General features: G+C 46.8%; 1 protein-coding gene across 1 annotated transcript in view; it reads left to right on the top strand.

The window, feature by feature from the left end:
• RTF1 (RTF1 homolog, Paf1/RNA polymerase II complex component) overlaps positions 1 to 14724 on the top strand; it is a 588556-nt gene that overhangs the window by 78483 nt on the left and 495349 nt on the right. Inside the window, exon 3 of the mRNA XM_082242851.1 lies at positions 2202 to 2352. Within this exon, the coding sequence (XP_082098977.1) occupies positions 2202 to 2352 (151 nt within the window). The remainder of the gene's footprint in view (positions 1 to 2201; positions 2353 to 14724) is intronic.

The following is a 14724-nucleotide window of genomic DNA, read 5'->3' as shown; positions in this document are numbered from 1 at the left end:
GTTCACACTTTGGTGCAGGGGATTCGCCATTTTGCTCCTCCGGTGCGATCCCTGGTACCTCCCGTGGGACATCAATTTGGTTCAGTCGGTTCTTCAAAAACCTCCTTTTGAAAATATTTGAACTTCCTCTGCTCACTCTTGTCACAGAAGGTGGCCTTCTTGGTGGCTATCACTTCTCCGCGTAGGGTGTTGGAGTTGGCTGTGTTGTCCTGTCAGTCACCTTTATCTGGTGGTTCTCAGGGACAAAGTGTTGTGACGACCCTGTCAGGCGTTCCTTCCTAAGGTCATCTCAGGGCTTCACATAAATGAGGACATTATCCTCGGTGTCCTAAGCCGTAACATCCTAAAGAAATTTGCTTATGCTCCCTGGATGTGGTTCGGGCATTCAGGGTGTACCTGGTGGCTACGGAGTCTATTCGAAAATCTGGTTCTTTGTTATCCTTACGGATTGTTCTCGTAAGGGGCAGGCTGCGTCTGTTGTAGGGCTGCAACTAACGATTAATTTGTCGACTAATCTATCGATTATTTATTTTTTTTTTTTTGCTTAATTTTGTTTTTTTGATTAGCTAATTAATCCTGTAATACAGACCCCTCAGTAAGCCCCCTCCCAGTACAGACCCCACAGTAAGCCCTCCCACCTAGTACAGACCAGTTAGTAAGCCCCCCTCCCTGCAGCCAGTCAGTAGGAAACGCCCTATATGTCTCGTATGTAGGACTGTGCCGACCCACTCATGTCCCAGGAGCTGTGGGCACCCGCTCATGTCCCAGGAGCTGTGGGCACCCGCTCATGTCCCAGGAGCTGTGGGCACCCGCTCATGTCCCAGGAGCTGTGGGCACTGACTGCTGGTAACATAAAGAAAGCCATGTGCATTCACTTGTCGGGCCCCCTCGTTGAACTCCTGCAGGCTGAAGTCCTGGTCCAGGAAGGTCCGGATAAGGACGACGTAGACTCTTGTTCTCATCCAGATGAAGGGAAGGATTGGGGAGGCTGATCACCATAATCTTGTTGGGCGCCGGGCGCTGACTGCTGTACTCCCGCTTGATACATCGCTGCTCCACTGCAGCCGGGGGCAGGAATGGGAGCCGCACGGGCCGACATACCGAGCTCGGTCCCCTCAGACTCAACCAGGACACTCGGAGCGCCGTCCTCCACATCCTGTGCACATCCTGTGCGGGGCTAAGCATGGCAGTGTGGACGGAGCCCGGGGAAGGGGATTTCACCCGGCCGGCAATGCTTCAAGCGGTGCTGCGGCCGGCCAGGGCGCGTGTGACGTCATGTGTTGACACGTCGACGCCTTTCATGCACGTTGACGATTTTTCGTAGTCGACACGTCGTGGCAGCCCTAGTCTGTTGTGACCATTTCCAGATTGATCAGCTAGATGGTCGTGCAGGCCTATTTCATTAAGTGTCATGTTCCTCCTTTCCCTGTCAAGGCGCATTCTACAAGGCTGCTTGGTGCCTCTTGGTCCTTCCGTCAGGAGTCAGTGGTTCAGGTGTGCAAGGCGGCTATGTGGTCGTTTTTGTGCACACATTCACAAAGTTTTATAAGGTAGATGCTGCGGTGGCAGAAGCTTCTGCCTCTTGAGGGTGTATTTTTTTTTTTTTTTTTTTTCTTGGTGGTGAACTCCATTTGTTCCTGGTTGGCTATGTTTAGACCTTTGTTGGGAATTGTATGTATTGCTGTGCTTTTCCCACCCCCTCATTAACACTGCTTTGTGACGTCCCATGGGTCTGAAGATCTGGAGCTGTCCATTAATGAACGAAAGAGAAAACTGGATTTTTGTCTTAGGATGGCATAGAAGTGGGAGTATACCCCCTGGGACTAGGGGAGTACCTAAAAATGTTTCCTCCTAGTTCTACTCCTGTGGAGAGAGCAGTATAAGCCCAAAGGTCTAAGCAGATATGGAGCTGTGTCCGTCGGTGAGCCTCAGAGAAAAGGATTTTACGGTAAGACCAATCTTTTTTTTTTTTTTTCCCGCATTTAGTTCTGATGTGTTTTTCAAAGTGTTCCTTTAATTTTTTTGAGCAGTGTACATGCCACCATACTGTCTGAACTCTTCTCCTGCACATACGTTCTGCTCTACTGTTCTTCACGGTACCCACCAAAACAATTCTTCAATATGATTCAAAATATACCCAACATATTTGCTAGTCTTTTTATAGGATAATAGTTTTGGATGATTTCAACTTTGTCTTTCAGTGGACTGTTGGGGGAGCAAAAAACAAGAGAAAGCTCAAATCTGGCAAGGGTTTGGATAAGAAAGGGGGAACAAGGAAGCTTACCAGCAAGGGAGCCTCTTCTGGCAGCTCTGGAAAGGATAGCTCTGCTGAGAGTTCAGCACCAGAGGAAGGTAAGTAAAACACCTAGTTTCCTGAAATTTGGTTGACTCTAAGCCTTGGTTCACACTAATGTGATACTATTTGAGTGATTTTCAGTGTGATTATTCTAGTGTGACTTTATTGTGTTTTTTTTTTTTTTTTTTTTCATATTCTACGTGGCTAAGTCACCCCAAAAGTAGAACAGAAACCTTTTCCAAAATTACACCATGCTGAGTCACAATGTTAACTGGCACCATCAATAGGATTTCCTTTTGTCAAGTGATTCTGTGCAGCTCAAGTCAAAAATCACTTTAGTGAGAATGGAGCCTAATTTTGTAATTGGGCATAAATGTATTTTACATGTATTTTTTCAAACCCGTTCAGTCATTGAAATTTAAGATAGAAAATCTGTATATATTACATGGACCATCAAAGGTGATCTTATGCCTTAGTTTTAAAGGTTACTGAAAGAAAGCGATTGATTTTTTGAAGTTATCACTAAAGCTGGCCATAGTCGGATCAAAATTTGTCTGGCTCATCAGGGACCTGATGAATTTCACTGTTTTGCGCCTGCCTTTGCTAAAATGAAGTTGACAGTCCAATGTTCACTGTAGGGCTGCAACGAACGATTAATTTGTCTGTCGACTAATCTATCGATTTTATTTTTTTTGATTAGTTGACTAATCTAATGATTATTTAAATTTTTTATTTTTTTTGCTTAATCTAGTGTTCTTTCTTTGATTAGTTAAATAATCCTTTGAATAACTTTACAAAAAATGATACGTACAACTTCTAATATAATTCAACTTTTTATTAAATTTTTTCCAAAAAATACTTCAATGTGGTTGAAGTTTAAGTGGCAAAATAAAATGTAAACAACACTTTAACATCAGGCAGGAATAATGCTATTAATTCAGAACCAAAAGCATTCAAAATGCCATATAAATAAAGCACTGCTCCACACTGTGTGTGCAAAAATACAAGAGACACATAGTGCCAAACACTTTAGGGCATCAGGCATGAATGCCATATCTGCCTAACACTAACTTCTTTAAACTACAAGTCAGCTCTCTGCCTTCAGGTAATCTTTTGCTGTTTTGGCCATTACTTTTGCACAGTGTTGACATATACAGTGTTATTGTTGACCAGTATTTTTTTGGTGTGTTACTTGTACACAACACTTTATGGCATCATCAGGCATGAATAATTATGCCATCAAAATAAATTCTGCCTAACACTTTGCAAAAGATGCATTCTGAAGGCAATGCATTTGCATTATGTGGTGGTCAAAGGAAGGAGTAAACCTTACTACTTTAACCACATAATAATGGTCAACAAAAACACTATGATGTAAATGTAAAACATACCTAAAAACTAACATAGTTTTAAAGGAGCCAAGTCCAACAAAAAGCAAGCACCGCTCAACACTGTGCAAATTATAATGGCCAATACTGAGGAATGATTACCTGAAGGCAGCCATCTTGTAGTTTAAAGAAGTCCAACATTATACAACCCAAGAGTGCAACAGGTACAGGTTGGGGGCCTGTATCTATAACAGGGGTAATGAATTTAAATTCAAGGAGGTCCGGTCGCTAAAATTTTCTTTGGGCCGAGGTTCGAATCTGAAGACTGCTATGACTCAGAAAGATGGGCAAAACAAAATGTGTAAATCAGCGTTGCTCTTAACATAATATGCCCATTAGAGTGCCCCTTAACATAAAATATGCCCATCAGCGTGCCCCTTAACATAAAATAAGGGGACCGCTGATGGGCACATTTTATGTTAGGGGGGCACCCTGATGTGCACATTTTATGATGGTGGGATCGCTGATGGGCAAAACAAAACGTGTAAATCAGCGTTGCCCCTTAACATAAAATATGCCCATCAGTGTGTACCACAGCATAAATATGCACATCAGCATACCCCTTAACATAAAATATGCCCATCAGAGTGTCCCTTAACATAAAATATTCCCATCAGCGTGACCATTAACATAAAATAAAGGGCAAGCTGATGGGCACATTTTATGTTAGGGGGCACTCTGAAGGGCATATTTTGTTAGGGGGCACGCTGATGGGCATATTTTGTTAGGAGGCACGCTGATGGGCACATTTTATGTTAGGGGGCACGCTGATGGGCAAAACAAAACATGTAAATCAGTGTTGCGCTAAACATAAAATATGCCCATTAGCGTGTTGCGCTCAACATAAAATATGCCCATTAGCGTGCCCCTTAAAATAAAATATGCCCATTAGCGTGCCCCTTAACATAAAATATGCCCATCAGAGTGCCCCTTAACATAAAATATGCCCATCAGCGTGTCCCTTAGCATAAAATAAGGGGCATGCTGATGGGCACATTTTATGTCAAGGGAACACTCTGATGGGCACATTTTGTTTCTTTTATGGGGCACTCTAATGAGAACAACAAAATATATGCCACTTGTCTGCACCCTTGTTAAAGCTTGAGAGGTGTTGTGTTTTTTTTTTTTTTTAAATGCAGCTATTCTCCCCTAAAAATGTGCTCCACATACCTGGAGCCAGGAGCTGAGCCAAAAGCCGCGAACAGGGGGGCGGGGTGTGCACATAGTGTCACGCCCTGGCTCGCTGCCCTGCTGAGAGGGAGCCGCAGTCAGGAGCAGGGGGCGGGGCGCGCGAGTGACGTCACACCCCTACTCGCGGCCCGACAGGACACCGCGATGTATCAGTCAGGAGCAGGGGGCGGGGCGCACGTGTGATGTCACTACTACTCGCGGCCCGGATACCTGCTGCGAGACGAGTGAGCTGGGAGCCGCAGTGAGGAGGGGGCAGAATACAGGTAGCGGTCCGGGCGGAAGCATCGCGCGGGCCGCCATTTAGTGACCGCTGATCTATAATATAACATTGCAATGGAGGAAGGTTAGCATATAGACATGCTCTGCAGTTAGGCTTGCTTTTTTTTTTTAGTCACAATGTTGCCAGCAACTGAGAAAAGCCTTTCAGATGGGTTTGATCAGACAAGTAGACAAGTAACTCTTTTCCAGTATGGCCAAGATGGGAAACCTCCCTTCATTTTCCTTCCACCATTTCAGTGGATTTTCTTCCTTTGGAATGTCCTGCTCACTAAAGTACATGTGTATCTCATTCCTCACAACTTCACTGTGAATTTCTTGATCTTGGATGTGACCAGTGTCATCCTCACCATTACTGTGGTGTTCATCTGAATCTGAACCAAGCAAAGAGTCCAACATAGACACTTGCCTCTTTTCTGAAAGTTTCATGTCTGCACTGGCTGACTGAACCTGTTCCTCACATTGACGTTGATGCGTTTGCTCTTCCTCATATCTTCTTTTCTCTTCAAAAGCAAGAGCTTGGACCTTGAGGTGAACTTTTAAACTATCCTCTGCTGCCAGGAATTTTAGTTTGCGGAATCTGGGGTCCAGGGCTGCTGCAATAAGACATATATTTTCTCCACCGTCATCTCTAAATTTAGTTTCCCGCTCCCATCTTGAGGTCCTCTCCTGTGCAGCAACATTTTGGAAAGCCTTGACTGCCGCTGTCTCGCAAATTGTGCTCTGTATGGATTTCTGGAGGCCTTTTACCAAAGGAGGTAGAGCGGAACCAGTCACATAGGACTCTCCACTCAAGAAAACAGTAGCACACTCAAAAGGCTTCAGGACTTGTTCCACTTCCTCAAGTAAGCTCCACTGATCATGTTTTAAATCCAGGAAGCGCTTCCCTCGTGGTGTGACATCAGGATTGGAAAGTGTTGCAGTGACAGGCCACCTCTGTTCAAGCAGGCGACTGATCATGTGTAAAGTACTGTTCCATCTTACGGATACATCATTTATTAGTGCATGATCAGGGGTACCCATTTGTTGTTGCTTTGCTTTAAGCTTTGCAGTGGCCAGCTCACTTTTTTAAAATGTTCCACAAGGCACTTCGCAGCCCTCAGTGTCTTGCTGATCTGGGGATCCCTCAGGGCATGGTTGACAACTTACTGCAATGTATGACCCGCACACCTGAGAGAAGAGATACCAGGATGCTTTTCTTCCAAAATATGCAGAGCAGCGACAACATTTGCAGCATTATCATGGACAACTGCAATTACATTGGCCATGGATATCTCACACTTCTCAGCTTCTTTTTCCACCCAGTTAGCAATGTTTTCAGCTGTGTGGCGATCTTCAAGTGGCATAGTGGTCAGATTGTAGGATGTAAGCTTCCAGTCTTCATTAATGAAGTGGCTTGTGACACCCAAGTATGCCTCTGTGGCAATACTGGTCTATGCGTCTGTGGTGAGAGCTATTTTGGATTTCACATCTTTGATTGACGCTTTCAATCTTTCAAAATTCTCCTCATATTTCTTCTCCATCAGCTTAGTGAAATGGGACCTGGAGGGAAGTGTGTATCCTGGGTAAAATGTGCTGATCATCTCATGAAATCCTTGACCGTCTACATTAGAAAGAGGTCTCATATCTTTTACAATCATGTTGCGTATGCTATTGGTAAGTGTAATGGCCACTTGGGGTGTGCAAGCAGTGACATCCTTTTTATGAAAGAAAAAATCTTGTACACAGCTTTGCCTCTTCCTGAGAAAAACGATAATAATAATAATAAATATTACCAATTTACACATCTATGAATGCTCAGCTTAAACGCTAACAATTATGTTTAATGATTACTTTGATTACAATATTGTATTTTTTTCTAGTAGAAGTTTGAGATATCCAAGGCCAATGTTGTAATTATTAATAATGCTGCAGTCAGTGCAAAATATGTTGTTGCTCTCTGCGTATTTTGGAAGAAAAGCATGGCTAATGGCATCTCAGGTGTGCTGGTGGTAATGGTCAGATCATTCATTGCACTTGTCAATCATGCCCTGAGGGATCCACAGATCAGCAAGACAGACACTGAGGGCTGCAAATGCAAAGTGCCTTGTACATTTAAAAGAAAAGTGAGCTGGCCACTACAAACCTAAATCCCTGGCCCGGCCTGAGCAATCATCAGCATACATCCGTAATTACCTAGCAGCTGCCAGCTAGCATTAATTATATTGTTGTAATTAGTAGTACTAGTACTTACAAAGATGGCTCGTCCTTTAGAGGTTGGAGTGCGCCAGGATGTTTTCTTCTGAGGTGCTCGTGCATAGCAGTTTGTGCTGCCGTGGTACGCTATTTCATTTTTGCAAAGGGAACAAAGGACCATTTTATTTGGCCTCTGTTGAAAGAATTCCCATACCCTTGACGATTGTGATCGTGCTCTCGCTGCCTTTTGCAGTAGACTGCTGCTGGAACTTTCTCCCCCCAGGGGCAGAAGTCGCCATTACCGCCATTTACATGCAACGCGCGCGAGATGGGTGTGAAGTCACGTGTTGGCGCGTCGACGCCTTTCACTCACGTTGACGATTTTTCGTAGTCTACTATGTCGTTGCAGCCCTAGTTCACTGTATTTGGAAAGCATGGATCCCACTATCCGAATACCATGTCCTGCGGGGTTGGTGGAAATTCACCACACGCCTCATTTGTATGAATGGAAGAATGTTTTTTTTTTTTTTTTTTTTTTTTTAACTTACCCATCTATAGCCAGCTTTAGGCATGTCTTTTTAAATTGTATGTGTTGTCCCAACACTGAACCCCTATGTTCATCACTATTAATCTTACACCCTTAATCGTAACAATCATTCTTTCTCTCTGAATATGGTGTCTTAGCCAGTTTTCTATCCATATACAAACTGAATTTCTTTATCGTATGTCTCAGGACAGAGTGTCTTCATATCAATTAAGATAGGGTTAGGCTGGCACCATCAGAAAATATATAAGAATTCCCACCCAGGTATAAAACAACTCATTCGCTTCTATCACTGAGGTAATTAAAAATGAAATAAAGTAGTACAAGTTAACAAATATAGAAACTGCTGCAACCACTCAGAAAAGTGTATTTAATCACTTTGATAGCAAGAACTATATGTGAATTTAGTGGTGCGCTATTCCTTTAAATATTTGAGAAACATAGAACACACATTAAACAAAAATTCTCAGAGCTGTGTTCTGCCTCTAGTGGCGTGAGGTCACTTAATTTCTTCTCACATGCAGATCGAGCTGACAGCGTGTGGCAAGGTATAGACACACTTTAGGGGATTTTATGGTGTTTCCTGGGCTGCATTCCTGCTGGCTTTCATTCTTTTGCAGTTTTTAGTAGCACAGGCTTAGTTCCTCATTGCGGTGCATTTGTGGTGGGAACCGCGGTAATTGCTGATTTTAAAGGGCCAGCGCCTTTTAAATTCTGAAGTGCTATGATGGAGTCCCAGGATAGCAAATTCCCCCCCCTGCTCTGGTACTCCTGGATCCTCTGCTATAGTCTCACTTACTGCTGCGCTTGCGACTTTAGCGTCAAAAGTGGATTTGTTAATGTCTGACCGGGCTTCTAGGAAAAGGCCCAGGTTTTCTCAGTCTTCTGTTTCAGAGCCAGATATGGTTGTGACGGACAGTGTACCCCCTGAGGGGGGTCTCAGTCCTCTCGGTCGGATGTGGAGGAGGATGAAGATTCCACCTCTGGTTCAGCAAGAGAACGCGCTGCAATGTCTGCGCTTATTAATTTAGATGAGCCCCACCTGTCGGGGTAAGCGGTTTTCCTTTTGGGACCCGCAAAGCCCAGAAGTCGGGTCAGGTTTTTCCCTGCTCTGCTGAGTTTCATGAGACCGTGAATGAACAATGGCGCAATTTAAAGCGCAATTTTGTGGTGCCCAAGCTATTTCAGTACCGATATCCCTTTTCGGCTCTGGTGCATTCGCACAGGATTGTGGCTCCTAAGGTGGACCACACTGTGCCCAGGTTAAATCCATTTTAATGCCCATGGAGGATTCTCCAGTGTTTAAAGACCCGGCGGATAGGCAGGTGGAAAATCTTACTCACCACATCTACATGGTAGCGGGTTCCTTAATGAAACCAGTGTTCGCTTCCGTAATGGTCTCTCAGGCTGTTGTGGAGTGGGCCAAGGTGCCTAAACGCACCCTTATTTCTGACTCCGCCCCTCCTGCTACTCTGGAGATGGTGGATCAAATTATTCAGGCTGTTTTATACTTGTGACGCGGCCTTGGATGAGGCCCCTTTAGTCTCACGCCTGTCTGCAGTTGTGACGATTTGTCGCATCGTTTGGTTGAAAAGCTGGTCGGCCGACCAGTCTTCCTAGAAGACAGTGTCTGACATCCCTTATGCAGGGAGTCGTCTTTTTGGGGACTCTCTGGATGACCTGGTGAAGGGGGTCACTGGGGGTCAGAGCACGCTGCTGCCCCAGGTGTCCAGGGGAAGATCCTTCCGCGGTAAGCCGGGCCCTTGATTTTAAACCTAAACGGGTCCTTTCGTGCCTTCAAGGCACAAGACAAGGGTAAGTCCTTCAAGGCCTCTGGTGGCCAGAAGAAGCCTTGAGCGGGCAAGCCTAAAGCCCCCCACAGGGGCACGGCGGCCCAGTCCGCTTCGACCTGAAGGGATGCCCTCACCCATCTCAGGGGTGGGGGGGGACGTCTGCGCTGTTTTCCCGAACCTTGGCTGGCCAAGATTCAGGACAGGTGGGTTCAAGAATTCGGTCAGGGTACAAGATCGAGTTTCGATCACGCCCAGCAGACAGATTCTTTCCCTCAAATCTTCATTTGACCCCAGATCGTTTCCGAGATCTCCATCGGGCGGTTCAGGATCTCCTCGCCCAGGGGGTGGTTGTCCTGGGGCCACATCGGGACAGGTTTCGGGGTTTTTACTTGAATCTGTTCAGTGCCCAGAAAAGAGGGCGATGTAAGTCCGATTCTGGACTTAGTTTCTGAACCGCTTTGTGCGGGTCCAGAAATTCCGGATGGAGTCCCTCCGGTTGTTGGTGGCATCCCTGAGTCCAGGGGATTTCCTGACTTCCATAGACCTCAAGGATGCGTATTTACACATCCCTATATACGAGGGTCATCGGGTACCTCCGATTCGCAATTGCGGAGGAGCATTATCAGTTTGTGGTGTTGCCTTTCAGCCTCGCTTTGGCTCCAAGGGTTTTTACCAAAGTGTTGGCTCCTGTTCTTGCCTTGTTGCAGGTACAGGGGATGGCCATCCTGGGGTACCTGGACGATCTCCTTTTTAAGTTCGAGTTCCAGTGCCACTCTGTTGTGCGATCTGTCAACCACGGTTCAGACGCTCCAGGAGTTCGGGTGGACCATCAATTTTCAGAAGTCTACATTGTCCCCTTCTGTTCGTCTCCCTTACCTGGGGATGATTCTGGACTCCGCCCAGGCAAAGGTCTTTCTTCCGGAGGACAAACCCCGGACTCTGCAGGCCAAGGTCAAGTCCCTCAGGGACAACGAGTTCTCCTCGCTCCGGACCTGCATGCAGTCCCTGGGCTTGATGGTGTCGGCTTTCAAGGCGATACCATTTGCACAGTTCCACACACGATCTCTGCAAGGGGAGATTCTGACCAGGTGGGACAGGCATCCTCACTCCTTGGAAAGAAGGATCTCTTTGAGCCCCCCAAGTCTGATCGGATCTTCTGTGGTGGCTCCAGTCTCCGGCTCTGAGAGAAGGAAAATCATTTCGACCGTTGCTATGGACTGTGGTAACCAGGGACACCAGCCTGTCGGGCTGGGGTGGCGTTCTGGGCAATCTGTCTGCCCAGGGCACTTGGTCGGAGGGGGAGTCCTTCCTTCCGATGTATTGGAACTGCGAGCGATCAGGCTCTGTTTTCTCCGTTGGTCGGATCGTCTGCGGGGCTGCCCGTTGCGGGTACAGACAGACTACGCCACTGCGGTGGCTTACAATCACCAAGGGGGCACCAGGAGTGCCTGGGCGGCCAAGGAAGTGGCCAAGATTCTGTCTTGGGCTGAGACGCAGGTGCCGGCGATTTCGGCAGTTCACATTCCAGGTGTGGAGAATTGGCAGGCGGACTAGGAGTCTCCAGACCCTGGACCAGGGGGAATGGTCCCTACACTCGGAGGTGTTTCAGATGCTGTGTGCGCGGTGGGGGCCCCCGGATGTGGATCTGTTCACGTCTCGGCTCAACAAGGTGGGAAGGTTCGTGGCAAGAACACGCAACCCTCTGGCGGACGCCTCAAACGCGTTGGTAGTGCCTTGGAATCGCCTGATTTATGCCTTTCCCCCGATTCAGTTGTCCAGGTTCCTTCGCAGGTTGGTCTCGGAACCGACATTGGTGATTCTAGTGGCCCCAGACTGGCCGCCCCGGTCTTGTCGAGCCTCCCTGGCGGATCCCACTACTAGATGATCTTCTGTCTCAGGGGCTGATCTTCCATCCTGCTTTATGGTCACTGGCTTTGACCGTGTGGCTGTTGAAAGCCAGGTCTTGAGAGACGGGTCTCTCATCAGGCGGATATTCCTACCTTACTCAAGGCTAGGAAGGCCTCGTCCGGAAAGATTTATTATTGTACCTGGAAGGCTTATTTCACCTGGTGTGAATCCCAGGGGTTGCATCCCCGCTCCTTTTCGGTGGCGAAGGGTGTTGGCTTTCTTGCAAACTGGTGTGGAGCAGCGTCTGGTGCTGACCACTATTAACCACTTGCCGACCGCCGCACGACTATCTACGGCGGCGGTCAGCCCCTCACAGGCAAAGTGACGTAGGTCTACGTCGCTCGCCTGTGAGGGTTTAGGGAGCGAGCGCGCGCCGCCGGAGGCGCGCTCCCACGTGGTCACGGACCCCCCCCCACGCGTGTGACCGGCGGACCCGATCGCCGCCGGCCACTCTGCGATCGGTGGGGGAGAGGGAGAAAGTCAGGCAGCTTGTGTAAACAAGCTGCCTGTCATTCTCCTCTCTGTATGAGAGATGATCACCTGGATCTACTATGTAGATCCATTGATCACTCTGCATACAGTTGAAGCCACAGCCAATCACAGTTAGAATCACGCCCCTAGGGACACACACAGCCCCTCCCTCTCAAATAATAAAGTTAACCCCTTCACTACCGGTGTATTTTTACAGTAACAGTGCATATATATATAGCACTGATTACTGTAGAAATGTCACTGGTAACCCCAAAAGTGTCAAAAATGTCAGTCAAGGGTCCGATCTGTCCGCCGCAATGTCGCAGTACCGCAAAAAAAAAACGCAGATCGCCGCCATTACGCGTTAAAAAAAAAAAAAAAAACAAAAATGACAAAAATCTTTCCCTTTGTTAGTAAACGCAATAACTTTTGCGCAAACCAATCAAAATACGCTTTTTGCGATTTTTTTTTTTTTTTTTTTTTTTTTTTTTTTTTTTTTTTTTTTTACCAAACATAGGTAGCATAAAACAAATTGGCCGAAAATATTAAATTTTGATTTTTACATTTTTTTTGGGGGAATTTCATATAAAAAAAAGGGAAAAATATTGCTGTTTTTGCTAAATTTACGCTTTTTTTGTTTATAGCGCGTGATCAAAAAATCGCACAGGTGATCAAATACCGCCAAAAGAAAGCACTGTTTTTGGGGAAAAAAAGGACGCCAAATTCGTTTAGGTACAGCGTCGCACGACCGCGCAATTGTCCGTTAAAGTCACGCAGTGCCGAATCGCAAAATACCCTCTGGTCGTTTAGCAGCCAAATCCTCCGGGGCTTAAGTGGTTAAGGGCCAGTTATCTGCACTGGAAATTCTTTTTCAACACCCTCTGGCGTCGAATTCCTTGATCCGCACTTTCATTCAAGCGGTGCGTCATCTGGCTCCCCCTAGGAGTGCACCCTTGCCTCCTTGGGATCTGAATTTGGTTTTGTCTGTTTTGCAACGTCCTCCCTTTGAGAACATCCGGGAGATTGCTCTGCCGGCGCTGTCACGGAAAGTTGCCTTTCTGGTGGCGATCACATCTGTTCGCAGAGTGTCGGAGTTGGCAGCTCTGTCATGTCGCTCTCCCTATCTGGTTGTCCATAGGGACAAAGTGGTCTTGCGACCTCATCAGTCCTTTCTTCCGAAAGTGGTTTCGGATTTCCATCTCGACGAGGACATTGTCTTGCCTTCGCTGTGTACGAAGCCTAAGCATCCTAAGGAGTTTGCCTTGCATTCCTTGGATGTGGTGAGGGCGATCAGGTATTACCTGTCTACTGAATCCTTCAGAAAGTCGGATTGTCTTTTTTTGTCCTTCCTGAGGGACCTCGGAAGGGTGTGTCTGCGGCAACCATTTCCAAATGGATCAGACAGACGAATGTACAGGCCTATTCAATTAGGGATCAGGTTCCGCCTTTCCCTGTAACAGCGCACACTACCAGATCGGTTAGTGCGTCTTGGGCCTTCCGCCATCAGGCGTCCGTGTCCCAGGTGTGCAAAGCGGCGACCTGGTGGTCCGTGCATACCTTTTTACTAAATTTTCCAAACTTGATGTTCTGGCATCGGCAGATGCCTCTTTTGGTCGCAAAGTTCTGAGTGCGGCAGTGCCTTATGGGGAGACATGGCGGTTTTTAGCCTGTCTCCTCCTGTTGGGGTTTTTTTTACCCCTTGGTTATTTTGCTTTCCTGGGTTTGTTTGCTCCTGTTGAGCTTTCCTGTTACCCAGTGTTTTCCTTTATGGTTCAGAAAAGGTTATTTTCTCTGACGTGGGTGCTGCATTGCCTTTTTGACGGTTGTTTCCCACCCCTCACATCTACACTGCTTTGGGACGTCCCAGAAGTGCAGACTGTAGGAGTGGGCGGCGACTGTCAGAGGACGTAAGAGAAAATAGAGTTTTTGTAAGAACTTTACGTAAAATTCTTTTCTCTGAGTCCTCTGACATTTGCCGCCCCCCACCCCTCTTTTGGGGTTCATGGATCTCTATACTGCTCGCTACCAAACTGATTTGGGAATGCTGCTAGCTGGGGGTATTGGACCAGAGGGACAGCCCCCTGTAGGTGTGTCCATACAAAGGTTTTGTGAATGTTTTCGAACAATCTTATGCCTAGCTTACTCCTTTGGATAAGACCAATACCCAGAAGTCCAGACTGTATGAGTGGGCGGCGACTGTCAGGACTCGGAGAAAATAATTTTACGGTAAGTTCTTACAAAAATGATATTTTTCTCTCTGCACAGAACGTGCCTGTATCCCCCTCCATATCGTTCTGGTGATATGTTTCTGGGGCCTGTAGGTATTTCCCACTCCCCCCTGCTGCAGGCTTAGCTAGGGCTGGGACTTGTGGTGCAGTTTTTCTTAATGTGACACTGCTTTTTTTTTTGTATTAGGTAAAATATGGATTCCCAGGACCAAATCTCACCTACAGACCCCTTCAGTGCCGTTTGCGGGACCCTCCGGGTCTCAGCCCCTGTCTGTTTTTACAGCAGTTGTGGAAAACCTGGTGTCAAAAGTGGATTTGGTTTTAAAAATGCCACTAGCAGAATGTGCTCTATGCTTTCCCCTGCCTCCTCTAGTATCCTCAGATTCTAAGGTAGATATGGCCGGCGCCGACACATACCATCTTGGTGGACCTGTATCTTTGCATTCTGACGGCA

This window comes from Pelophylax lessonae, assembly GCF_965119305.1.
Source record: "Pelophylax lessonae genome assembly, chromosome: 13".
NCBI lineage: Eukaryota > Metazoa > Chordata > Amphibia > Anura > Ranidae > Pelophylax > Pelophylax lessonae.
This window is presented reverse-complemented; position numbering and strand designations above follow the sequence as displayed.